At 47.0% G+C, this 26,236-nt stretch overlaps 1 protein-coding gene across 1 annotated transcript in view; it reads right to left on the minus strand.

Moving 5' to 3' along the window:
- The window catches only part of ARHGAP10 (Rho GTPase activating protein 10), a gene marked incomplete at both ends in the record, with an annotated part of 223,928 nt that extends 212,269 nt beyond the window's left edge, over positions 1 to 11,659 (minus strand). The window contains one exon of the mRNA XM_084245750.1: positions 11,506 to 11,659. Within this exon, the coding sequence (XP_084101876.1) occupies positions 11,506 to 11,659 (154 nt within the window). The remainder of the gene's footprint in view (positions 1 to 11,505) is intronic.
- Between the last annotated feature and the right edge of the window lie 14,577 nt (positions 11,660 to 26,236).

The following is a 26,236-nucleotide window of genomic DNA, read 5'->3' on the forward strand; positions in this document are numbered from 1 at the left end:
AACCCCAGCAATGTTCACGGGTCAAATATAATTGTAAACCTGTTCTATATGCTGTTCCCCGAGACGGGCCAGCTATTCTAGTCCTAAGGACACAAGCAAAAAACTGGTCCACTGAAGTCCTGGAATCTCTGTCTCTGAAGAATCCCAGAGATTCTTGAGGACAAGCTGTGTGCCTGGATTTGGTGTTTATCTGATGGAAAGAGAAGGGCTGAATGTACACCCATGCACTGGAAGAGTTAGTTTTTCTTAAGCATTTCTTTATTCTAGGAATTAGTTCTCCAAATAATGGGAAAGTAGGTAGTTACCTAGAAAACAGGAAGAAAAGCTATTTTTAGATCACAGATAATTGCAACAGTTTGAACTCTCACGGGTCCTACTCCTCCTCTCCTCTCAGGACCTGGAGTCCTAGAATCCTCCCAGATGTTGCCAGAAGGTTTTCTTCTCTGCAGACATCCAAAAAGCAGCAGTGTGATTCCTCTGAGTTTGAACAGAAAAATCAACGGTGTCTCTCAGCGGAAAGGAAAAAGTGCTTCCGTCATACACTTTTCTTCAACCAAGATTAAGGACTGTTTGAATAAAATATCCAAATTGGTAGAATAAAGTCTGGAAGAGACATTTCTTGGTGTCCTGAGGGTTCTTTATCCTGCATTTGAGCTTGTCCATTCCCTCCTGTTTTCTGAAACATTTCTCCTCCCTGGTTTGGGAGAAAAGGCTCCCTGTGGCCCGTCTCTCCGTGGCTACTGCTCTCAAATACAGTCAAACTCTCCCTCAACTCCCCCTGAAAAGCTGGTGTTCCTCAGATTTCCCTGAACCACCCTGTCTCTCTGGGCCAGTTCACTGTGCAATTGATGGTGCTGCTTCCCATCCATAAGCTGTTTCTGTTCCTAAGATTTGGCCTCAAAAAGGAAACAAACAGGAATGGGTGAACTGCCTCTCTCAAAAGCACCTCCACCTCAACACATCCAAACCAAAATATGGATCCTCTCCCCACAAACCTGCTCTTCCGGCTAGACAGCCTCCAGCAGCAGTGCTGACTGGCACAGACTGTAAGGGAGGAATCACCTCGGATGTCTCCTTCCTCCAGGCCCCAAGGCCAATCACCCCCTAAGTCTGCTACAGCCTAGAAATCCTGATTCCTTGAGAATTTGCCTCTAGCTGGCAGCTGACTTCCATCGCTCCAGCCCTGCTCTCCTCAGTCATCCTCAGCACCTCAAGGATCTGTAAGTCCTTTCTAATGTGCACTTCGGAGAATGCCAATCCCCTTCTCAGAAGGTTTCAGTCCATCCCAGCTGTCCTGAGAAGGAAGCCTGAAGTCCTTAACTGGCTCACAGACCTTTCAGATCCACCCCAGCCTCACCCCCACTCCACTCCCCGCTACCTGGAGGCTGCAGTGATGCTCTCTGGCCCCAGGATGCCTTTCCCTGTGCTTGGAGAATGCCTCACTCTCTGCATGGAAAGTTCCCACTTCTCAGAAGTTACTACTGACTTGAAGTCTTCTTTGACCCTCTACGCTAGCCAGTCCACTATGGTGTGGCTTCAGCCTACAATTTTTTTTTTTTTTTCTGGCTTCAGCCTACAATTTTCAAGCAAAGATCTTCAGTAATATGTTGGGTTTCAAAACACTTACAGGTGTTTTCTTTAGTACAGGAGAGGCTTATCTTCAGGCCTGTTTGTCAAAATATTCTTTGTTTGGAAGAGAGAAGGACGTGTTCACCGGCTGAATACAGTCACTGCTAGTAAAGTGACAATGTGCTCCAGCTCAACTAAAGGAAGGTGGGACAGTGCTCTTTCAATGTCAACGGTCACCATCTTCCAAGAGCCGGACCTCCCAAGATCTGTCACTACGTCTTGTGAGAATGAAACTCCACCACCCCACGAGGGCAGACCAACTATTTCCATTTACTACAAAAGAAACAGAAAGCTGGGCACTGAAGGTGCCAGTAACTTGACAAAGTCACACTACTAGTAGGTGGTGGAGCTGAGCAGCAGCCATCCTGGTTCAGACCTGAGGTGACATTTTTCTGGCCCCACTGCTTCCCTCCAGTCACACACCTCACAGTGACTCACTGCCAGAAGGTGACGGGAGGCCTGCCTGGCACCCAAGGACAGACAGCGCCTGTGGGGCGACAGGTTAACTAGGAAGAAGTCACACTCACTGCTGAAATATTAAGTGGCACAGGCCTGACATCTACCTCAGGGAACAGAGAGGAAATTCGAGTTCAGCCAGGGAGGCAGGCCTAGCAGAGCTGGCAATGCAAGTATGATTCTAGTTCATCTCCTGGCTTAAAGAGAAGTCTGCCCTGAGAAGGTAAAATGTCAGGTGTAGGGGAGGGGGGTGGAGTGGGGGATGTGTGTGTGTGTGTGTGTGTGTGTGTGTGTGTGTGTGTAAAAAGAAGTCAAAGCTTTTCAATACAAAAGCATCCCCCTGACCTGTCCTTAAATGGTGTCCTTTTGGTGATTCCTGTTTGCTCAAGGCCACAAGACTCCAAACAAGTCTAATAATCCAACTCATCCGACCTAACTGGACTGACGGTCACCAGCTTCCTAATAAGACTAAGCACATTGTATTTAGAACTAAGCACGTTGTGTTCCTCTTTGCATCCGGGTATTGGAAGTCCAATTTCAATGACGCACAAAGGCTTTTCCCCATATTTTGTTTTTGACCCATACCAGGTATTTCTTAGAGTCCTGAAATGTACTTCTACAAGTTCTGATGGACCAGACTACACAGAAAATATAAAATCAGAAAGAAAACATGTGAAATGTCTTCAGGAATCATTGTTTACAAACTGTGGTCAAGCAAGTGATCCCAAAATAAATTACAGTAAGGCTTTCATACTGACTACTCCCGAAATGCCCTGTTTCACAGTCCAAAACACTGCACGGACTGGGCCTGCCTGGTGGTGCAAGGGGTTAAGTCTCGGCACTAAGTCTCGGCACTAAGTCTCAGCACCATCTGTAGCCACCGCAGCACTAGATCCCTGGCCAGGGAGCTGACCCACATGGCGCAGACCTCTCCTGTCTTGCCCACTGCTCCCCTCAGCAGTGTATTTCATTTCAGTAGATCTGCCTGTTTTGCTCCCCACTCTGCTTCTGGTCAATCCTCTCACCCCCACACCTCTGGCTGTACCCCAGTTTTTGTATGCATAAATGAACAAATCTTTAAAAAAAAAAAATACCGCATGGACATAAGGTTCACCAAAGAGCATCTAACATGTCTTGATAGAACTACGTATCAACCATCAAAGTCGTTTTAAATGTGCACTGTCAGCACATAGTTGAACTAAATCAGGTAAAATTAATACATGCATTCACGTGGACAAATTTGACAAGCATGATGTTGAAGGGTAAAAAAGCTGCAGAAAACAGTATGAAATCATTACAAGAAGTCTGAAAACATGCAAAACACTTTTATTTAGGCATATACACAGATGTAGAAAGAGACCTGGAAATACTAAACAACAGACTTGACATATATGCTACTTCCTAGGGAGAAGGATGGTTTGCTACTGGGGACAGACAGAGGGGAAGCTTTTCTTTCTTAAACTGAGAAGCAAATACAGAGAGATTAGGAGATTCTTTCCAGTTTTTTTACTTCTCAAATATCTCCTATTTTAAAGGAAAAGGGCTAATATTAAATGAGAACAAAATTAAAACTCATTGTAGTAAAGGGTGAGCCGAGCAGTCCAGAGGAAAGGGACTCTAAGAGAGGGGGAGGTGCGAGAGTTGAGTCAGAGAGAGACTGAAGGGAAAAATGACTTTTTTAATGGAGGTCTTGCATGTATTCATTGCTCCTAAATCAACCCAATGTCTGCATGTCAACATTTACACAAATTGGTGATTGGTTTTATGTGCAATCATCATTGCAGGAGGCCTTATAATCCAGCAAATTTTTAATCATGATCCTTGTGCTGTGTTAGTAATGCACACACATTTCAGATAACCAAGATTTATCATAATAACTTGCCTGACTCAGAGCACAGTTACAACCCTTACAGACAGTTTATTGTCTGTGGTTTAGGGTTTTGGAGTTAGACAAATGTTGGCCCATTCCACCACTGACCAACTGGTCATCTGTACAAGCTACTAACCTCCCCAAACTCAGTTCTCTAACCTATAAAATGGAGCACGTGTTAGCCTACCTCCTTGGGTAAGTCTTCACTTTAATACAGTGCCATGGGCCTCCCCGGTGGTGCAGCAGTTGAGCGCTGGGTTGCGAAGCAGCCCTCAGCCTCAGCAGCACCCACCGGTTCGATCCCCACCTGCTCCCCGGCCACCAGAGGAGGGTCCCGCATGGCGCGCAGACCTCTCCTGCCACCCGCTGCTCCCCTCAGCAGTGTACTTCGGTCCTTTTGCCTGCTCTGCTCCCCGCTCTGGTGAATTCTCTCACCCTCCTGCGCTTCTGACTATACCCAGTGCTTGTATAAATAAATAAATAAATCTTTAAAAAAAAAAATACAGTGCCATGCTGAATTTAGCACAAAGTAAATAGTAAATGCTCAATAAAAGTTAGCTACTGTTATTAAAATTATATACTTCCAATAAAAAAAACAATTTTCAAATGGAGCTCACAACTGCCCGTTTGTCTGTGAAATGTAAATCCAAGACACCCTTCATTGGCATTATAAACTGCAAATTTCTAAACACTCTCCCACAAATCCACAAATAAAGCCAACTTGCAAGTTTTCTTTAAACAATATGTAGAAAGTCAAAGGCAACACAAGACCACACTGAATCCTATGACGCAGTGTTTTCATAGCTATGTTTCTAAGAGCAAAGTTTTAAGTGATAAGACATCATTTGCTATTAACTGTGGTCAAATATAAACATTTTACTTACGCACTGTCATAAACAGTCAGCAATCATGTAAAACACGATCTGTGGTGCCCTTAGGAGACTACACAATATATATTTTTTAAAGATTTATTTATTTATTTATACAAGCACTGGGTACAGTCAGAAGCGCAGGAGAGTGAGAATTCACCAGAGCCAGAGGGGAGAACAGAACAGGCAGAGTGATGAAATACACTGCTGAGGGGAGCAGCGGGCAGCAGGAGAGGTCTGCATGCCATGTGGGACCCTCGCCAGCAGCGGGGGATCGAACCAGCGCTGCAGAGGCTGCAGGCAGCTTCGCAGCCCAGCTCTCAACCGCTGCGCCACCGGGGAGGCCCTACACAATATTTTTATATCCTTCATAATTCTCAGCTCTCTGACAGTGGGGAAAAAAAAACAAAATCCTAAGGTGATAAAACAGCTATTGGAGTCACAGAACTCAAAACAGCTTCTCTGGAATCTGCCCAGCCAAGCTTGAGGATTCTTGGGTAGAGAATAGCATGACCTAACAGCTTGCAGCAACATCCCTCTCTGGTATCTTCTGGCTGCCTGCCTTTTCTCATTCTGAATTTCCCGTAGCAAACACCAGCACTGTCCATTAAGTTAGGGTTTCCAGCATGCAACAGGCTAGAGGGAAAATCCTCAAGAAGTGTCACTGTAATTTTTAAGTATCCGCAGGCTCCAGTCATGGATGTTGTCACTTGACTGGAGCACTCCAGCTCATCCTCAGCTGGTCCTCATCAGACCCCTGCACGAGGCCCATGGGCAGCCCTGCAACCCAGCTGTCCACGGCTGGCGTAATTTGCAGGCGCTGCAGTGACCCCCTTCTACTCCACCTCAAATCTTTGTGCATCTGAAATGAATTCCAGAAAATGTTTTCCCAAGATACCACTTAGCTTTGATGCATCAGCATTTCAAGCATGCTGAACTACAGTCAAACTCTGGAAGCCTTTCCAGAGCTGCAGATCTCTGTCTTCTCAGTCACCATGAAGGAACAGGGGCGGGCGGGGAGGAGGGATGAAGTCCAGGGTAATAAGCACTAACCAGGTTAGACACTAATCTCTGAGCCAAAGCAGCCATTTTTCAGGCAAGGAAAAGGACCTTGATGATAAAACATGCCTACGATCGGATAATACATCATAATTATTAATGTTCAAGTGTTTATTCTAAACACTAAGTCATTTAATGCCACAAGCAACCCATTATTGTAGGTAGCATTTTCAACTGAACAGAGGAAAACACAGAGAAAAGCTAAGTAGGCTGACCACAGGTCCACTGTTAGCGAGTGGCTGAGTGAGGGGATGGACCCAAACAGACTCGTACCTCGGCCTGTGCTCTTAATCTCTACTATACTATCTTTGCTTTTAATTATGTACAAAAATATGCTCCCCTAGTTTTTCAAAAGTCAATGATGCTCACTGGTCACCCCCCCCCCACCAAAAGAAAAAAAAAAAAAAACTAGGCAAAAAGGAAGTGGTCCAAGGAATCCCAGCAGATGGGAGGAAAGGAAAAAGGCAATTATGTCAGATGACTAACCAGTAAGACATTCCCAATACACATGGCTGGAGGACTCTAAACAGAAACTACCCTAACTGGAGTCAAGGACCACCTACAGGGAGCAAAGGATTTTAAAAGCTTTTAAAGACTGTCTGGGTCCACATCCCTGCTCACGTCTGACAGTAATTACTTTTATAGCAAGTCCACATGTATAGAGACCAACCCACAGCAGTAAAACCCCAAGAAAGAGTTTACCACTTATCAGGTGACACTCTGAATTGTAAGGGTCCACGGTGATTTCTTTGGGGGAAAGAATATACCCAAGTATCCTTTTCCATGCAGGGGGAAATACTTGTGATTAATTTTTAGAATAGCTTTTATTCCTATACATGTCTAAATTCCACTTTATAGGTGCAGCAGCTTAAAATTTACAACTAGGATATTAACTAAGAAGAAACCCAACTTGAAGTGGCTTACATTATTTAATAAGCTATCCAGAAGTGGGCTTCAGGCACAGAAGAATCTGTGGCTCCCAGGATGCTTATCAAAAACCCAGTATGTTTGCTTCCTGCTCCTTACCATGGTTGTACATGGTCCAAAATGGCAGGAGTAGCTCCGGGCATCACATCCAATGTCACAGCTGAATATTAATCTTTTAGGAATGTTCGTCTCGATGCAAAAGAATATTGTAGGGTAAGTAAATGACATGAGACTTTTCTGCCCTCCCACCATTAGGATGGATGATGGATCCCTGCAGTCCTGAATGCATGCCTGATGGCGGGCACCTGGAGTAGGGTGCGGGCATGCGTAGATGGGCTTCACCTGGGCTGAGAGACTGAGCTTACAAGGGCGGCGTCATGGGGACGCCAGCAGAACCACGAGAGAAGCAGAGAGAACGCGAAAGAACACCAGAGAGCCCAGAAAGAGTGAAGACTTGCTGGCCTGCTGGCCTCCCGGCCCCCCAGCACCCCTACCTGCCATGTACCTGGTAAATCCCAATAAAAGCCTGAAAGGCCACCGAGGGCTCCAGGCTCTCCTCCTTCACCCGTCTGCTGGAAACATAGAAAACCTGCCCTGTGCCCATTTCTGCCACTACAAATATCTTTCCCTTAGTCTCCAGTAGACTTTCTATCACGTCTCCCCGGCCAGAACTAAGATACATTCTCATCTTAAACTGGGCTTAATAACTGAGAGTGCAGTGATCCTCAGCCCTAACTGCTTTTTTTTTTTTTCCTTTTTCCAATCCCCCAGGGGATTCTAATGGTCAGCTAGGACTGAGTCACAATCATCGGAATTACCCCAATCACTCATCCTTTGGTCACGTGGGACAGGGTGTAGACACCTGAATATAATTTAAATTGTCAAAGTAACTATGTTGGCTGGGCCAAGAGTCTACACTGCCACTTCACATGTGTGGTTTCTAAACGACGCTTCCACACCCCTTTAGTCAATATTCAAGCCTTTCTGCAACAGGCCCATTTTACGAAAAAGGAAACTGGGGCTCAAGTTTACAAAATGCAACTCTTAAGTCTTCCAAGTCCTCGCATGTTTTAATGCAACAGCCACTGGAAACTCATTTCCTTGAAAGGAGTTACCATATGAATCATTTATATGAATCATTTCTCTGAAACAATGAACACAGATGGCAAAAGGGAACTTTTACACTGGACTGAGAAAAACAGTGAAAAATCAAAGCCAAAAGAACCCAAACCAAAGACTAGAAGAGTCAAATTCTAGTCCTAGTTGCCACTAATATCCTTCTCCATGTCTGTGACAGAACAGGCTCACTTATGTGGGGTGGAGAGAGAGGGGAGAGGTGGCGGGGAGAGAGAACTCTCGAAACCAAGCACTTTAGACAAGCTAAGTTCACAGAAGATGATTTCAGATAACTATGTAAGCACTTAATAACCGTAAGGGCTATTTGTTAAAATATCTATTTCCCTCTAGAACATAGCTCTCAAGAACACCTGTTGCAATGTGGCTTAGTGCTGTTTCTGGCAAATATGCTACTCATTTCTACATATCACAAGCATCTGAGACTGGAGGTACCTCATGAAAGGCTTGCAAATGTTTAAGCTGTATTGCAAGGGGGAATTGGTTGTTCTAGGAAAGGAGTCAAAATTTTAAAACTCCTCCCTCGCCTTCTGCTAGCTCCCAGCCAGCCCTGCAGATGTCAGATACTCTCCCTCCACTATTCTTTCCCATAATAGCGGGCTTCTGCTGAAAAATCTTGGGTGATTCTGCCCAGGAGATAATCCACGGTCCCACCCTGCTTTCCTGGCCCTCCAGCCTATCCTACTCGAACTGAAATCCCCACTCCAGCCAAACAAGTCGCCTCATGGGTTCAGCCTTCTCAACTGTTTCCAGTCTGACAAGGTTCTATGCCTTCCTTTAAAACACCCCCATGAGTTCCCAGATTCCCAGTAAACCTTCCCCACCCTAATCTAAAGCAACAAACTGCTGCTTCTACCAAGTTAGGGTACTTATCACTTTTTAACCTTTTAACCGTGAGTCTGCATCTTACACAGTTTAAGAACTGAGCCTCATGCAAACAGGAGTTCAAACACGTTCCCTGGACGGAACCTGATCCAATAAACTTAAGCACAAGGGTCTGTGTCTTGCTACCCTGGGTATCTCAATCCCAATACTTAATACACTGCAGATGCTAAGTATTTGCTGATTGCTACATAACTGAACTCAGCAGAAAGCCTTCAGGCTCCTCAGCACCGCCTCCAACTTCTTTACGTATTTTTACAACATTCAAGACATGGAAATTACATAAATCCAACAATTACTGGGTGGATGCAGGAGGAATCTTACAGGGCAGTTACAAACAGAAAGTATGTAAAGACACAATTCCGAAAAAGCACAAGACGCCGTTTTTTGCCAAATATCTGAAAACATAAGCGATTTGACCCAGTTGATCGTTATTCTCTGTGCAGCTCCTCCCTCTACCTCCCTCAAGTCCTTCCTTGACTTCTTGACTCTCAGATGTTCTAGAAAGGCTCAACTGGTTCAGCAAACAATTGACCTAGACTGCAATTTCAAATGACCTAAACAAGCCATTTCCAAACACAGCAGAACCCACTAATGCCTCCTAGAAGTAGGCCACGAGAAACGGAATCAAGTGACCTGCTCCATTGTCCTGCAGCCTGGCCCTAACAGCAAAGGAGAATTAAACTCAGGTGTCTCGACTTAAGTCCAGTGTCTTTAAGTCTTTGGAAGGAACTCGAAGTGGAGCAACCTGCACGAGGGCAAAGTGGTGCTAAGTTGCCAGCAGCACGTGAGCTAATGCTGGGTTTTCGTCATCTTCTGGGAAAGATTTAAACCTAAGAAAGAGAAAAGCCACTCTGTTGCTCTCTTCAGCTTACGTACAAATACACTGCTGCCGGTAAAGGACAAGAATTAACAGGAGTAAGGATACTGATTCACAAATTCGGATAAGCCTAACACCCTGGAAAGGAAAGCTGACAGCTGGCCCCCAGACCTACGAGCTGCTGTGGAACACAAGGCTGGTGTCCTGCTGGCAGAGCTAATGCACAGTCACATAAATAGCTTTCTATCAGTGGCCAAACTGGCTTTGCCTTCTGCCCCTCTCCAGACCTCCCTCTTCAGCTCCCTAGCTCTGCAGGGAGCTGCTACAGCTGGTCTAAGGGCAGAAGGATCACCCCCACTGCCAGGGACACTGATGAAAAGTAAGCTGGAGCAGCAGTTTTCTCCCTCACACTGAGCACACACCCCTACACCCACACAGGTCCTCCTCCCATACCCACTCCTGGGCATTACAGTCTCTCGCTACCTCCCACCCCACACACATACTTCATGCCAAGGCACTGGAGCCCCATCAACCAAGTCAGTTCCCTAGTCACATGTTCCAAACATAGTGACTCCCCGTCCACACTGTGCAAAACCAAAGAGGTCACACAGCCAAAAGGAACCCTGGACACCATCCAGAAAAGTGGAGCAACTTGCTTCCAAAATTACAGGGATGGCTCACTAAATTCTTCCCATTAAAATGTATTTCAATTCATTCATTGAGTATCTCCTGTTCCGAGTAATGTGCTTGGTACCTGAGACATGATGTCCAGGAGCTTTTAATCTCTCATAATGCAAAACGGGGGGGTGGAGGGGGGTGGAGAAGTTGACATGGAGTACTTTTCCCAGAAATGTCTGCAAGCCAGTGAAAAGAGACAAATTTTCTAGGCAGAGATTGTTGAATTGAGAAACCAGGGAAGAGATAAAGTCCCAGACGACACAGGTCAGGCTGGATGCACAGGTCTCTTGAAGAGGTTAAAGGGGAATGCACAGGCATCCTCAGAAGCACCTAGGACTTACAGGTGTGGTCAGATAGGTTACAGGTGTGGTTAGGTGGGTTGCAAGTGTGGTCAGGCTCCTTCCTGGAGCTAATACCTTCCCATTACCAGCAGCATCCCTAAGTCGGCGCTTTGGCTTAAATTTCAGCCCACCTTACAAAGACTCTTCTCAGCTACTGCAATTAAGCACATCACTCCCGTTTCTTCTGCAGCCACCCAAGAGTTTGACAAGCGACACAGAGCAGGAGAGGAAAGCATGGAGCTTGACCAGGGTGGAACTCCCGGCTTGCAGGCAGTGCTCACTCAGGCCAGAAGGCAGGCTGTCTGCTCACCCTTCCAAGCGCCAATCTTTGAACCCTCCCAGGCGCTGGAGGAGGGAAGGAATGTGCAGAAAGCGCACACGGCCAGGTGAACTTTCTGGTTTGGCGAATTTAAGACCAAGACCAGACAGTCGGGGGAAATCAAAAACACAGAGAGGGTGAGCGGAAGGTGCTCCGGAAGCGCTCGACACCCAGAAGGTTTTCCAAGCATCCTGCAAACTCTGAGAGGCCAACAGACAAAACGTGTCACCCTATAGGTTGTTTTGCACCCGTCCGCGGGCAGCCTTAGTGTGCAAGGACCCGAGCGCTAAGAGCGTAGGTCCGGTTCAGTTCAGCGGAGCCCCAGCACCCAGGGGTGCTGGCGGAGGCCGCCCGGGCCGCGCCCCTGCTGGCTGGGCGAAGAAGGGTCCCGGGCCTCCAGCTGCCGAAAAGGTCTCCCGACCCTCCGGGGACGCGCCGAGGCCCGGGACCGCCCGCCTCCCCCGGGGAGCGGCTCCCCCCGGCCTGGGCGCGCCGCCCCGCGCGCGCCCGACCCCGCTTACTCTTGGTGGCCGCGATGAGGCTCTTCCCGTCCTTGATGAGCTCTTTGATGAACTTGTTGGTCCGCTCGAGCTCCGCTTCGTGGGCGCGGATCCTCTCCCTGAACCACGGGCTGTCGAGGTAGCAGTCGCTGAACTCCAGGGGCTGCAGCCCCATGACGGCGCGGGGCGCGCGGCGGGGCGGCCGCCAGGTGCGGGGCGCGGGCGGGAGGCGCGGACCTGTGCCCGGAGCGCGGCCGGACCGTGCGCGCCAGCAGCCGCCAGGCGAGCGAGCAGCGCGGCGCCCCAATCCCGGCAGCCCCCGCCGAAGCCCGGGCGCCCGCCGCCGCGCCCCGCCCCGCCGGCCCCCGCGCCGCGCGCCCGCCCCGAGGCGCGAGGCCGCCGCGCCCCGCCCCGGGCGCCTCCCGGGTCCGCCCCGCGCGGCCCCGCGCGCCCCCGGCTTTTCCCTCCGCCTCCCGCCCCCCTCTCCCCTCCTCTCCCCTCCTCTCCCGGCGCCTCTGCGCCTCTTCCCCGCGCCGGCGCCCCTCCTCTTCCTTCCGAGGCGGCCCCGCGCTAGAATCTCGGCCCGCGGCTCTCCCCACCCCGCGCGCCTGCCCTGTCCTCGCCTCCTCTCGGGGGGTGACTCGGAGTCGGCTCCCCGACCGGAGAGCGCGCCCGGCTCGGGTAGGGGTGTCTGCCCAGCCGGCACGCCCTCATCCCGCAGCCGGCGCCCCAGCCCGGGGGTCTGGCTGGCCGGGGGACACCCCAGAGCTGGGAGGGGACGCGCACGCGGGGCTCTCCTTTCCTCATTTGCGCCCCCGCTTCAAGGAAAGCGCGGTGGCGTCTGCGCTGTGGATGGAGAGCTTTACCCGGGCAGGACGCGCGCGCTCGGGCGCCTGGCGGGGGAGAGCGGAGGGACAGGGCCAGGGTGGCGAGACCTGCCCCGGGATCCGGTGGGGAAGCGGGTCTGGGTGGGCAGCCGCGACCCGCTTATCCTGCACGGCACGTGCCCAAGTCCGTGTGGCTTTCACGGGAAGGGGGTGACGACCGGCCGTGAACGCACCCCAGGCTGCTGGGGAAGCCGCTGGGTTCTGAAACAACTCACAGGTGCGCCACCCGCCCCCCCCCCCCCAAAAAAGTTGACATTTCACTTATACCTAAAGGAAACCGCAATTGGTCGTTGGAGTCGCTTTTCATAATAGCCACTAACAATTTACTAAGCAGTTACGCGCCCAGCACCCACCAGCAGACCTACAGACATTTCCCCCAAGCCCACACCATGTGTATGCGCAGAGGTTTACTGAGAAGGGTAGTATCACCAAGAAACTTCAAAGGGATTCTTTAAAACGTTCAGACACTGAGCTGGGTAATTAAGAATCTGTTTGGACAGCATGTTGCAGGAGAGCAGCCCTCCGCAGCGAGCTAAATAAGCCTCCTACTCAATGAGCTCTTTTGTTACAAAACAGTCCTCCTCGGAATGGCTAAGCCGCAGATAAACAGATAAACATTATTACCTCAATGTCCATCCTCCAGAGAATTCAAAATGTTTTATCAAGCACGTTTGGTTTGGAGAGTTTCGGTTTCCAACCACCCCCACCCCCAGACCAGCAGAGGGGCTGGAGTCTCCAAAGAGGAGAATAAAATAGGCAAATAAGGGGGGGGGGGGAACACTTAAGAAGGGATGTCAGTAAACACTGTCTCCATCCTCTGAGCAAAAATCCCCCCAAGAAGGCCTCCTGACCCTCAAAGAGCTTGGACCAGCGACTGACTCCCTACCTGTAAGCCCAAGAGACACGGAAAGGTAAGTCCAGGCAAATCCTTGTTCGTAAACGCATCATTCGTGGTAGCCAAAAAGTGGGATGAACCCAAGTAGAAAATGTGGGTATCCAAAGAGTGGAATATTAACCTCCAATAAGAGGGAATGAGGAGGGCCTCCCCGGTGGCGCAGCGGTTGAGCACTGGGTTGCGAAGCTGCCCGCAGCCTCTGCGGCGCCGGTTCAATCCCCGGCTGCTCCCCGGCCACCGGAGGAGGGTCCCACATGGCGCGCAGACCCCTCCTGCCGCCCGCTGCTCCCCTCAGCAGTGTCCTTCGGTCCTTCTGCCTGCTCTGCAACCCGCTCTGGCTCTGGTGAATCCTCTCACCCTCCCGCGCTTCTGACTGTACCCAGTGCTTGTATAAACAAACAAAAAATAAATAAATAAAAACATGCCTCTATTAAAAAAAAAAAAAAAAGAGGGAATGAGGAACTGGTGCCTGTTAACATCCAAATTTTGAAAACATTTAATGAGAAAGACGTCAATCACCGAAGACCCCATATATTATTCAGCGCAGATGAAATATCCAGAACAGAAAATTACCCACAGTCCATCGGTGGTTGCCAGGGGCTGGAGGGCGGGGTGGGGTTCAAGAAGGGGTTTCCTTAGCAGAGGATGAAAACTACTTAAACTTAGATTTTGATATTAGTTGCACAACTCTGAATATACTAAAAATCGCTGAATGGCCTATGTTAAATGAGTTAACTTTTTTCCCTGGTATGTGAAATATATCTCAATTTAAAAGTTTAAAAACACATGTATTGATCCACAGCTGCCTCTCCTTTATTACCACTTTCCACTCCCAGTCTCCAGAACTCTACTTCACTGAATGTGGTTTAAAACAACACAACACTGCAAGTGTGTGTTGCAACAACACATGCTGTGAAGTATGTCATTTTACACACGAACACCAGTATTAAAGGGCAGGTGGATAGAAATCAAATTTCCAATGCTAATAAGGCTACTGTGATCGCAGAGAGAAGAGGGGCCTGCCTAGTTTGGTTTTATTCAATCACGCCGTGGATATAGTGCCTGGAAGAGATGATCGGCAACTGTGGAATGAGTGAGAAATCTGACCAAGTGAAGAGAAATCATATGGGACTACGGCAAGACAGGAATTGCTGGGTTCTGAGTCAATTTCATTATTTAATAGTTGTGACCTGACAAAGGTACCTTTTCTCTAAAGCTCAGACTGGCCATCCATGAAATGGAGGGGCTGACATTGCAACTGCAGGTTGGTTGAGAAGATTTAATAAAATTGTGTCTATAAAGCACCTGCTGAAAAGTTAGAATGATGATGCCTGGGAGATGGAGAATGCAGTGGGAAGGATGTACTGAAGAGAGGGAGGAGGGAGGAGGTGAAGATTCCCATCAGTATGGGAAAAGTTGGGTGGGGGGAGAGAGGGAGTCTATCCCCTTGAAATCACAGCTTTAAATCCTAAAACAGAATCCAAGGAAAGTGATCACAGATGCGGATGCTATGAGCTCCCAGGTCTCAGTTGACTCTGTTCATTCATTCATTCTTCCCACAAATATTTGTGGTTCTTCTATGCCGTTAGCCACTGTGCAAGGTATTAGAGATGCAACAATACACAAAACCCCGTCTGGCATCACTGTGCTTTTGGTCTATGGAGAAAGACTGACATGGTACCATTAAAAAAAAATTCACACAAATATGTACCTAATTTAAAATTAAAGTGCCACACAGTTCATGGGTGTGGGATTGATTATAATTGGGGGACTTGATGTAAATAGAGTGTGGCCAGGAAAAACTCATTGAGGAAGTGTCCTTTAATCAGTGACCAGAAGCATGAGTAGGAGTTAACCAGTAAATAGGTGGGTGGGAGCAGAGTAATCCAGAGTAATCTGGCCCCTGGGATAGGAGAGCCTTCGAGATTCAAGATACTAAAAAAGGTCAGACTCCAACTCAGTGTGGACTCTGTCCCTAAAAGTAGCTGTTACAAAGCATGAGGGACACCACAGGTGAATAAATACTGGTCCTACCTGAAATACAACTCATGACCTGAACTCTCACTAGCCCTTCGGAGCACTGGCACCAAACTCACAGCAAGAAAAGATCACAGCTTTGCATGGGAAAGCAATTGTTGATGCTTCAGCCCTCAGTGAACAAGATTTGGGTGATGTTACCTTCTCCAGTAGCTACCGAAGACTGGGTGGTATTAGAAGTTCAGACCAGATTTCAGCAAATCTGAGCTGGGCTGCGAGGATTACCTGATAGAGAGCACTGGACAATGGATCTAGAACCTCAGAGCAAGCCACATTGATCCTTTCAAGGCTCTCCTCCATGCACCTTCTCTCCCAGCTCTACTTCCAGAGTTCCCTGTGTGTCTATGAGCAGCAGACAAGGAGTACATGTCTGGGTGTCGCATCACCAAGCGAAAGGGAGTCATCAGGTTGAGGAACAGAGCCATATACTGTAGCAGATTCCCCAACCCAGAGTCTCACAGCTGTCTAGACTGTGGATGACCCAATTGAGACAAAACAAGATGGGGGCAGATATTTGTGGCAATTTGTAATCACCAACAGCAAAGCATCAACATAGGGGATAACTGGCTTGGGAAAAACATTGAAGTTGAACTCAAGCCATATTTCAACACTGATTATAAATAAAAAAGTTGGGGACTGAAGCACAGTAAGTGGGAGGAGCTAGCTTAAGAATGCACTGGGGGTTGGAGGGTGAGGGAGGACCCAGCTCGTGCAGAGCCTCAGAGGCTATGTTTAGGATTCAAGATTGTATCCTAATGCATTTGGGAGCCTCAAAGAAGAGTCTTCAGCATTGTGTAATGTGATCTGCCTGCTGATTTCTCTCAAGCTACAGTGTGGAGAATGGGAATCCAGACATAAGACTTGTGCAGCTGTCTAAGCAAGAAAAGGTATCTCTTAGCCCTCCAGGTGACATGGAGACAGAGAGAAATAGAAACATCAAAACATATTGTAGAGGGGAATTCTGGGTCTTGACAATGGCCTCAACATTAGAAATGAGGAAGAAAGTGGGCCTCCCTTGGTGGCGCAGTGGTTGAGAGCTGGGCTGTGAGGCTGCCCGCAGCCTCTGCAGCGCCCGCCGGTTCTTTCCCCAGCCACCAGGGAGGGTCCCACAAAAAAAAAGAAAAAAAAAAAGAAATGAGGAAGAAAGTGACGTTGTAGAGGAAAGTGAACTCTTGTGCACTGATGGTGGGAACATAAATTGGGACAGCAACTATGGAAAATGGTATGGAAGTTCCTCAAAAATTTTAGAACGACCACAGAATCTTCCATTTCTGGGTATTTAACTGAAAAATATGAAAATGCTAACTGGAATGGTAATATCAACAATGCTGTGTTGTAGGGCCTCCCTGGTGGCACAAGGGGTTGCAGGCAGCGCTGTGAATCTATCCGCAGCCTCAGCAGCATGAGTTAGATCCCCGGTCAGGGAGCTAACCACAGGGCACAACAGACCTCTCCTGACTCACCTGCCACTCCCTCAGCAGTGTACTTCATTCTATCGGCCTGTTCTGCTCCCCACTCTGTCTCTGGTGAATCCTCTCACCTCCCATACCTCTGGCCTGTACCCCAGTTCTTATAATCATCAATAAATAAATCTTTAAAAAAATAATGCTGTGTTGTATATTTGAAATTTACTAAGTAGCGTATCTTAAAAGCTCTAACATACAATCGTAACTGTGTGTGGTCCTAGATGTTAAGGACACTTCTAGAGCAGATCATTTCACTATATTTATGTATATATACTGAATTTCTATGTTGTACACCAAACACATAATATTATTTCAAATGTGTCTTCAGTTTTTAAAAAATGAATAAGAAGTTGTCAAAGACAGCCCCTGGGCTCGCAGCACAGTAAGTGGATGAATATGAACTTTAGTGAACATTCACTAGAAGAGTAATGTGGACTAAGAAATCAATGTGGTGACAGGGAGGACTGTGATGGACAAGATCGGTTTCATTCTCAGACTCATTAAGTTTGAGTCTGGGAGAGGCATTCAAGTATGTATGTCAGGCAGGTGTTTCTATGCTTTGCTCAGGACCTGTGTCATTTAAGGATTTGGATCAACCCAAGGTGGCCAAGTCCCAGTCTAGATAAAACAGAGATTATCCTTCCCCAAAGTAGGTCCTGCTATATATAAAGCTCTTTCCCTCCTGAGTCGCTAAGTTGCTGCCCAGTAAGCCAAATACAGGTCATCCTGCGTCTTTTGGACATATTTCAGGCTGTGAGTCTGTTAGAATTAGGTTCAGACACATTCTAACAGAAAATTCAAAACAGTTTAAATTGTAAGCTTATTTTTCTCACATGCACGTAAGAGAAGTTCAAAAGCAAATACTCTAACATGACTCCACAGCCCCCAGGGAAGTGCTGGCCCCTATCTCATCCCATCATACAGGATGTCTCCTAGCTCCCCTTCTCTGAAAGCAGGGATGGCAAAGGGTGGATCTCTCTTCCAGCTGAGTCAGCCCCTTTCCTCACCTGCTGCAGGTTGTGGTCACACTTCCTGCGAGGGAAAATGGGAGATTCAGTCTTTTGTCTGGAACATCACCACCCTAGATGAAATCCCGAAGCTCCTTACAAAGAGGGCAAAGAGCAATAGTTTGTAAGCAGGAAACTGGCAGTCTCTACCGCAGGTTGACACCTTCAGGAAAGAAGGAAACATAAATGTTATAATGAGAAGACAGAAGCTGCATCTTTGGGTATCTTCCAAGCTGCATTACGCTGCTTTTTCTCCTAGGTATTAAGGGAGGAAATGCCAAAATAACTTAAACAAGAAATTACTGGCCCATCTCACTAAAAACCTCCCAGGAACAGTAGGGTAAACTTTAGCACTGCCCCAGCTTCATTTCTCTGTGATTCTTTCAGCCTTGCTCTTCTTAAGTCCAACCTCCAGAAAACTTAGACATCAACTTTCCAGACTCACCTACAAACAACATCCCTGCCTGTGCTAGGAAGATAGACCCTTATTACAATTATTTCCACGTGGGTATCAGCCCAGTTGAGGAGACTGGTCTGTCCTGACTCCCTTAGCCCTGGAGACCTGCCCCTCAAGTGAGCACTTAGACAAAAGTAGAGGTATTGCCAAGTAGCAATACCCCAGGAGCCACCCTTCGGGCTGGAGGTGGTTATGAGAGTCCTGTACAGTGAGTTGTGAGCTAGTAATCTATACAGTGCAATGGCGGTGGCCGCAAGCAATGTGAATATACTTAATCCCGTCAAACCAGACACCTCAAAATAGCTAAAATGGTAAATTTTATGTTATGTGGATTTTATAACTTAAAGAAGCAAATGTAAAATGAAGGATGTTCTCCCCACACATAACCCCTGACAAAAGCTTATTGTGCACCTCTTCTTAAACATGAATCATCACAGAATAATAACTCTCCAGAAAGTGTTTAACATTTTCATTACATCTGTTTTTAAAAGAATTCTTTCTTCACAGAACACCAACTGAGAGCTCTTGAATTACCAATCTAGGTAATACCGATGTGAGAAGTATTACTGTGCTGACTCAACAACACCTGGGGAGTGTGCACTCGCTCGCTCTCCGTCCGTGTCTCTCTCTCTCAATAAACAACTAGTGGATGCCCAGAAGCTTAGGAAAAAATTTCCCACCCTGTGTCCGGGAGGGTGTCTCCAGAAGAGATTAGCGTTTGACCCCACACCCTGAGTGAGTAAAGATCACTGCAGCAGAGCTGGTGGGCACCATCCAGCCCATTGGGGGCCTGACGAGAACTAAAAGGCCAAGGAAAGGCAAATTCCCTCTCTCTTTAGGCTGAACCTCCATCGCCTCTTACCTCCAGAGGTTATCCAACCTGCAGACTTAGACTAGAACATACACCCCCAGCTTCCCTGGTTCCCTAGTACTCCAATGGCAGATTACATGGGGCCTCATGGCCACCAGAGTTGTGTTAAATAAATCTCTGTAACCCTGAATAGTGAACATACTTGCCTCTCCCGGTACTGCAGAGGGCAGAGTCCTGTCGTGTGTGAAGCTTTCCTTGTTCTAGTATTTGCTGCTCGCCTATTAAGTGCCAGGACACATGCTAGAACTAGAACTGCCATAGCGACCAAAACAAGCACAGCTCATGCCCTCAAGGAGCAATTGTCTCCAATCAGAGAAATAATGGATCATGTAGTCACAAATATAAAGATTGAATGAAAACTGATGAATGCTAGGAAAACTACCTGGTGCCGGGACAGGGCAGTCAGTGAGGAACTGGCAATGAAGCTGAGAGCTGAAGGATGAGGTGCTAGTGGGTAAAAGTGAAGTGGTTGTGATGTGGAGAGAGAGGGAACATGTTGAGAGGAAGCTCTGTCAAAGAATTAGCACAAGATACTGAAAGAGGCCAGGTGGCCGGAACACATGGGGTACAGACTCTGAGGAAGGGATAGGGGTTCCCCCAGCTTTTGGAAACGCCTGGTGTGCAGAAGGGATAGGGGTTCTGCTTTCGCACAGGTTTCTTCCTTTCCTGGAAAACACTGGATGTGGGTTCAGAACTCCACCAGGGTTCTCTGTTTGTTTCCCAAGGAGAGCTCACCTTCTCCAGCCCTCCTAGACATCATAACTTGGGACCCCAAGGAAGTTCTAGAACTAGCCCAAACCCAAGGATATTCAGCCAGCAAACCAATTGAGTAGCTGGAGCGGGCAAGGCACTGTAGTAAGGGCAATAAGCAATACTAAAGTTAGGAAATCCCTAATCTCAAGGGATTTACATCCGGGTCCTGTAGCCACAGGGCACATGCTGACACCTGGGTAACTACAAAACAGAGCACACGGATGCTTCATTCAGCATACACGGTTGCTGGGTGTTCCCCGTGAGACCATGATGGGGAAATACCTAAGGAATGTGAGGGTGAGATGCAGGGGAGAGATTTTCCAATTCTCCCACATTTAAATTACAATTCTCTGGGGCCTCCCTGGTGGCACAGCGGTTGAGCGCTGGGTTGCGAAGCTGACTGCAGCCTCTGCAGTGCTGGTTCGATCCCCGGCTGCTCCCCGGCCACCGGACTAGGGTCCCACATGGCACGCAGACCTCTCCTGCCGCCCGCTGCTCCCCTCAGCAGTGTGCTTCAGTCCTTCTGCCTGCTCTGCTCCCTGCTCTGGCTCTGGTGAATTCTCTCACCCTCCCGCGCTTCTGACTGTACCCAGTGCTTGTACAAATAAATAAATAAAATAAATAAATAAAAAATAAATCTTAAAAAAAATAAATAAATAAATTACAATTCTCTGAAGCAATGCAGGACTCACCTTTTCAAGTGTGGAGTTAGAGGAACCTGGCTCAGGGCGATGTGGGCTAAGTCTCATAATCAGCACCCTGCTGGGCAATCATGCTTCCCTGCCCCCAGCTTTTGGAAACGCCTGGTGTGCAGAAGGGGGAGTTATCACCAGGCTGCCTGCAGATCCCTCAGGCAAATACTATCCTCTTTCCTAAAACGTGGATCAACTGACCTAAGCAGTGACCTGTGGTTGATTTCGTCCAGATAGCAATGGATATTTAAAAAATTGTTTGTCATTAGGAAATGTATGTGTTTCCAGCATCCCAAACATGCTGGCATGACCAGGAAAGAGGTTTCCACAGGGTGACCTTCAACCGGGCAATTGTCCAGCCACTGGAAAGTCAATCTGCCATGACTAGAGGCATGTTCTCAGCGTCCATGGGAAATGGAAAATGAAAAAAAAAAAAAGTATAAATGCAAGTCTTATCTTATAACCCAAGAATTCCAGGCCTGCCAATTTGTCCTATGAATTTTTTTTTTAAATGTATATACTTAGGGGTGGGGAGTTCGGGAATGAAAGCTATCAAGTGATCTGGAGAATAGTCAAACGAGTCAGCACATACCCCTTCCAGGGGCTCCTGGGCTTTGATACCATTAAAAGGATCTCTACTTTTGCTCTCAGTGGTAGATACAGACATGTTGGGATACTCAGCCTTTATCCCAGCCTCCCAAGAGCACCCCCATTTCCAGCTGGGCCATCATTTCCCCACATAGCCTGAAATCCTAGTGACATTCAAGTGCCAGCCTAACAGGAGGAAAGCCAAAAAGATCCCTGGAGACTGGTACAAACCCTTGCTCTCGGGCCTGCTGCAGCCACGGGCTGGCACATGACCTCAGCTCAGCCAGCCCCTCTTTCCCAGGACTTTGACTCTTGAGCACCACAGAGCAGTGGCGGGAGAAACAACGTTCCCTGTTGCAGCCAAGAGCGTGAAGGAGACCTGCTGCCTGGCAGGCTGTCCAGCGTCCTGTCCCAATGCGGGTTCTTGGGGATTCTGATGGTACCCCCATCCTTCACATGAAATGCCTTTTTGCTTAAAATGCCATAATCAAGGAATTATTTATTTGCAAACAAAAGAGTAAGTAGATACCAAGCTTGGTACTATACAGCAGTGGGCCTTCAGGGAAATTGGAGCACTTGGTAATTGTTTTCTGCTGTGATAAAACGGAACACAGTAATACTCCCATTTGTGTCCTGAGAAGGGAGCCCAGAACCCATGGCGCATGTACACTGGGGCAACAAGTCATTAAGTTGTCATCCTTGATGACCTAGTTCTGAGTCATATGACCCTAAGTCTCCTGTGTAGTTAATTTGATGTGCCAACCTGACATGGCTATGGGATGCCCAAGAGCTGGTAAGACATTATTTCTGGGTGTGCCTACGAGGGTATTTCTAGAAACAATTAGCATTTGATTCAGCGGAGTGAGTGAAGAAATCCACCGTCACCAAAGTGTGCTGGCATCATCCGTCCAATCCACTGCAGGAGCAAATAGAAGAAGCAAAGGAAGGTGAACACCCTCTTCCCGAGCTGAGATGTCTCCTGTGCTCAGTGACAGGCGCTCCAGGTCCCGAAATCTTCATGCTAGGGCTTTCCTGGCTGTCCAGCTGTTAGATGGCAGGTTGCGCGAATTCTCATTCTTTGTCGCCACGTGAACCAATCCCTGTAACAAATCTGCCTTCCTTTATGTTGGATCTACGTGTTGGTTCTGCTTCTCTGGAGCAGCCTGACTAAAACATCCTCCTTTGCTGGGAACTCGCCTGTTCTATGTCTATCGTCCTGATAGTCCCCCGCCTTTACCATGTCCTCTTGGGTTTTTCATGTGTAAATGGAGTTTGACTATAAACAATGGCATGGAAAAGATGTTTAAAAAAAGCCAGGATGGAATTGCTGAACTGCCCCGTATTCCAGCTCCTGGTCTCACTAGCAATGTTAGTGACAGGGAACAGAGTTCTTATTTTGACTTGTGGATAATCTGAAAGATCACCTATCTCTCTTTTCCTGACATTTCCCGAAGCAAGGTAACCAACACACACCTTTGAGCATGAATGGTGAACGTTCTGATAAAACGATGCTCTCTGGTATGTGAACAGGTTGGAACACCTCTTCCTTCCAGTGGCCATAGAAGAAATAGTACCTCTCGCTAGCTATTTGATGTAGCAGCCAGTGACCTGCAAGACAGATGAGGTTTCCAGGCCACCAGTCAACAGGGTCAACAGGAAGCACAGAAAATTATAGGCTGAGGGTAAAGCTATGCAAGCAAATGGAAGCTTGGTAGAGCAGCCGCGGAGTAGTCCACAGAGAGAGTAGTCTCCACCCCATCACTCAAATTGTTGTCCTTTATTATAGGTACAAATCCTTAACTATTTACATGCTGTACTTCCCTGTCACCCTTCTGATTTGAATGAGAGAAAGGAAAGTGCATGTTTAATGAAAAATTAAGTAGCAATTTTCCATTTCTCAAAAAAGTGGCTTGTATTTGTCAACATTATTCATCATGGCAAATCACATGAAAACCACTGTGACTGTGCTTAATGCTACTGAATTGTCCGGTGAAAATGGTAAGTGGTGGAGGGCCCCCCTGATGGTGCAGGTGGTTGAACACAGTGCTATGCAGCTTTCCACAGCCTCTGCCGCACGGGTTCGATCCTGGCCGGCCGTGCTACCCACATGGTGCAGCAGACCTCTCCTGTCTCATCCGCTGCTCCCCTCAGCAGTTTCGCTCAGTCTGCCTGTTTTGTTCCTTGCTCTGTCTCCAGTGAATCCTCTCACCCTCCCATGCATTTGGCCTGTACCCCTTTCTTGTATGCATGAATAAATAAATCTTAAAGAAAAAAGAAAAGAAAATGGTATTTCTTTCTTTCTTTGTTTTTTTTAAAGATTTACCCATTCGTTTATACAAGAACCGGGGTACAGACCAGATGCGCGGGAAGTTGAGAGGATTCACCAGAGACAGAGCAGGGAACAGAACAGGCAGACTGACGAAATACACTGCTGAGGGGAGCAGCGGGCAAGACAGGAGAGGTCTGCTGCGCCATGTGGGACCCTTGCCAGCCGGCCGGGATTGAACTGGCACTGCAGAGGCTGTGGACAGCTCCACAGCGCGGCACTCAACCAGCCGCCTGCGCCACCAGGGGAGGCCCGGTAATGGTATTTCATTACAATTAAAAAGTCCCCCTTTCAACTTTTTCTACTAAAATCCTCCAATCACGGTAAGGGTTAGAAAAAGCAGCACTTATACATTGTTGTTGAGAATGCAAATAGGTACTTTTTTTTTTTTTAAGATTTATTTATTTTTACAAGAACCGGAGTACAGGCCAGATGCACGGGAGAGTGAGAGGATTCACTGGAGACAGAGCAGGGAACAGAACAGGCAGACTGATGAAATACACCTCTGAGGGAGGGGAGCAGCGGGTGAGACAGGAAAGGTCTGCCGCGCCATGTGGGACCCTCACTGGCGGGGATCGAACTGGCACTACGGAGGCTGCGGACAGCTTCACAGTGTGGAGCTCAACAGCCTGTGCCACCAGGGGAGGCCCTAGGTACTTCTTTTTAAGGCAGTTTTGGTGATACTTATTTAAAGGCCTTATAATTCTTCATTGCTCTTCTGGGATGCTCTACTAAAGTTTTAAAAAAAGTAATAATTTATAACATTTTATAAGAAGTGACCACAACCCCGCATGGTTTTTAAAAGCCAAATATGTGAAACCAAATTTGACTGTGGTGTATTGATTAGGCAATTGAAGAAATACTCATACAATTGAGTACCCTGGAGCCATTGAAAGTTATGGCATTGAAGAATATTGAGAAATATTGGGGAAATATTACAATAGGATGTTAAATTTTAAAAAATAATAAAGTCTGGGTCCTAATTTGAACAATAAGTTCCTAGGTTAGTTTAAATGCACTCTTCTTAATAGATCTATGCTGATATTCGGTTTATGAAATTATTTTCTAAGATTGTTAACTGTACTGGCATTATTCTAATGACAAACTCTCTAAACACCTCAGGATACAATTTATCTGGGCATAAAACCACACGTAAAGATGATTGAATTTTTAAAAGATCTATTTCCTACCTTCCTTGCTTTCAGATTCCTTCCTGCCATTACTCTTACATCCTTTCTAGTAGTTATGGCAAGAAGACTAGAGAAGGGCCTCCCTGGTGGCGCAAGGGGTTAAGACACAACTTATGAAGCTGTCCTCAGCCACTGCAGCATAAGTTTGATCCCCCAGCTTGGCTAGGGAGCAACCCACATGGCACAGCAGACCTCTCCTGACTTGCCCGCTGCTCCCCTCAGCAGTGTGTTTCATCAGTCTGCCTGTTCTGTTCCCCACTCTGTCCCTGTGAATCCTCTCAACCCCACACCTCTGGCCTGTACCCCAGCTCTTGTATGCATAAATAAATCTTTAAAAAAAAAAAAAGACTAGATAGATAAAAAGAAACTTTGGTTAGTTCTGCTTTCTCTGTTATCTTTTTAACATTACATCATCTTCCCCCTCCACCTTTATGCTTTTGTTCTTGTTGTGATCATGACCTAAAAAGGACCTTTCTGGTTTTCACTATTTTTCACATCTCTAAGCTCATTCTGGACTCTGCTTTTCCTGGTATTGTTATTCAAGGATTGTGCTGTGCTCCAGTATTTACGTAAATGTACACATCTGTCCATCATCTCATATTCTGAACTCAGTAGAAAAATGCCTCCTGCAGTCACTCTTTATTTTTTATGATCACCCTTCTCTCTGGCTCTCTCTCTTCTATTGGAATTATTTAAGACAATAATCTTCAACTTGAGTTATAGCCACCCTCAAAAGTATCAGAAAACTTTCTAAGGTACACTAATAATGACAGGCAGAAATTTTATTTTTAGATCCTCTGTTAGTATTTGTATTTGTCTTTTTTCCTAAAATTAATCTACCCCCCAAAAAGTTTTTCATATTCTCACACCCACCTCCCTTTTCACAATAGCCCTATTCCAAAGAAGTGGAGGTAGAAAAGCATACTGGAAGTTTCATTTGTATTAATTTATCCACATCCTCACCCTAAAAGGTAAAAACCTCTAGGTAACAAGGAGATAATGTGAAATTTTTTTTTTTCTGAAAGACTCATGTAAAGGCTAACCCACCATAGTGCTCCTTGTCTTTTGTCAACTTATGATACATATCCTGCCTTGTGCATAAAAGTTTAGGTATTGCCTTTAGAAACTGTTGCGTTGAGATATTTAAATATATAATAAGGAGGGCCTCCCTGGTGGCACAGGGGTTAAAGTCTGAGCACTATCAAGCTGTCACCAGCCACTGCAGCACAAGTTTGATCCCCCACCAGGGAGCTACCCACATGACGCAGCAGACCTCTCCTGTCTCACCCACTACTCCCCTCAGCAGTGTATTTCAGTAGATCTGCCTGTTCTGCTCCCCACTCTGTCTCTGGTGAATCCTCTCACCCCTGCGCCTCTGGCCTAAATCGCAGTTCTTGTATGCATAAATAAATAAAAATAAATCTTTTAAAAAATAAAAATGACTGTCTTTAAAAATAAATAAATAAATGAATTGTAAAGAGAGGTGGTGAGAGTTAACAATTTCTCTTTAATTGCCTCCCTGACTTAAATATAATCAGAGAATGCATGTTTCTTGAAGAGGAGACACATGAAAGTCAAAAAAG

Source organism: Talpa europaea (assembly GCF_964194135.1).
Source record: "Talpa europaea genome assembly, chromosome: 10".
NCBI classification, from domain to species: domain Eukaryota; kingdom Metazoa; phylum Chordata; class Mammalia; order Eulipotyphla; family Talpidae; genus Talpa; species Talpa europaea.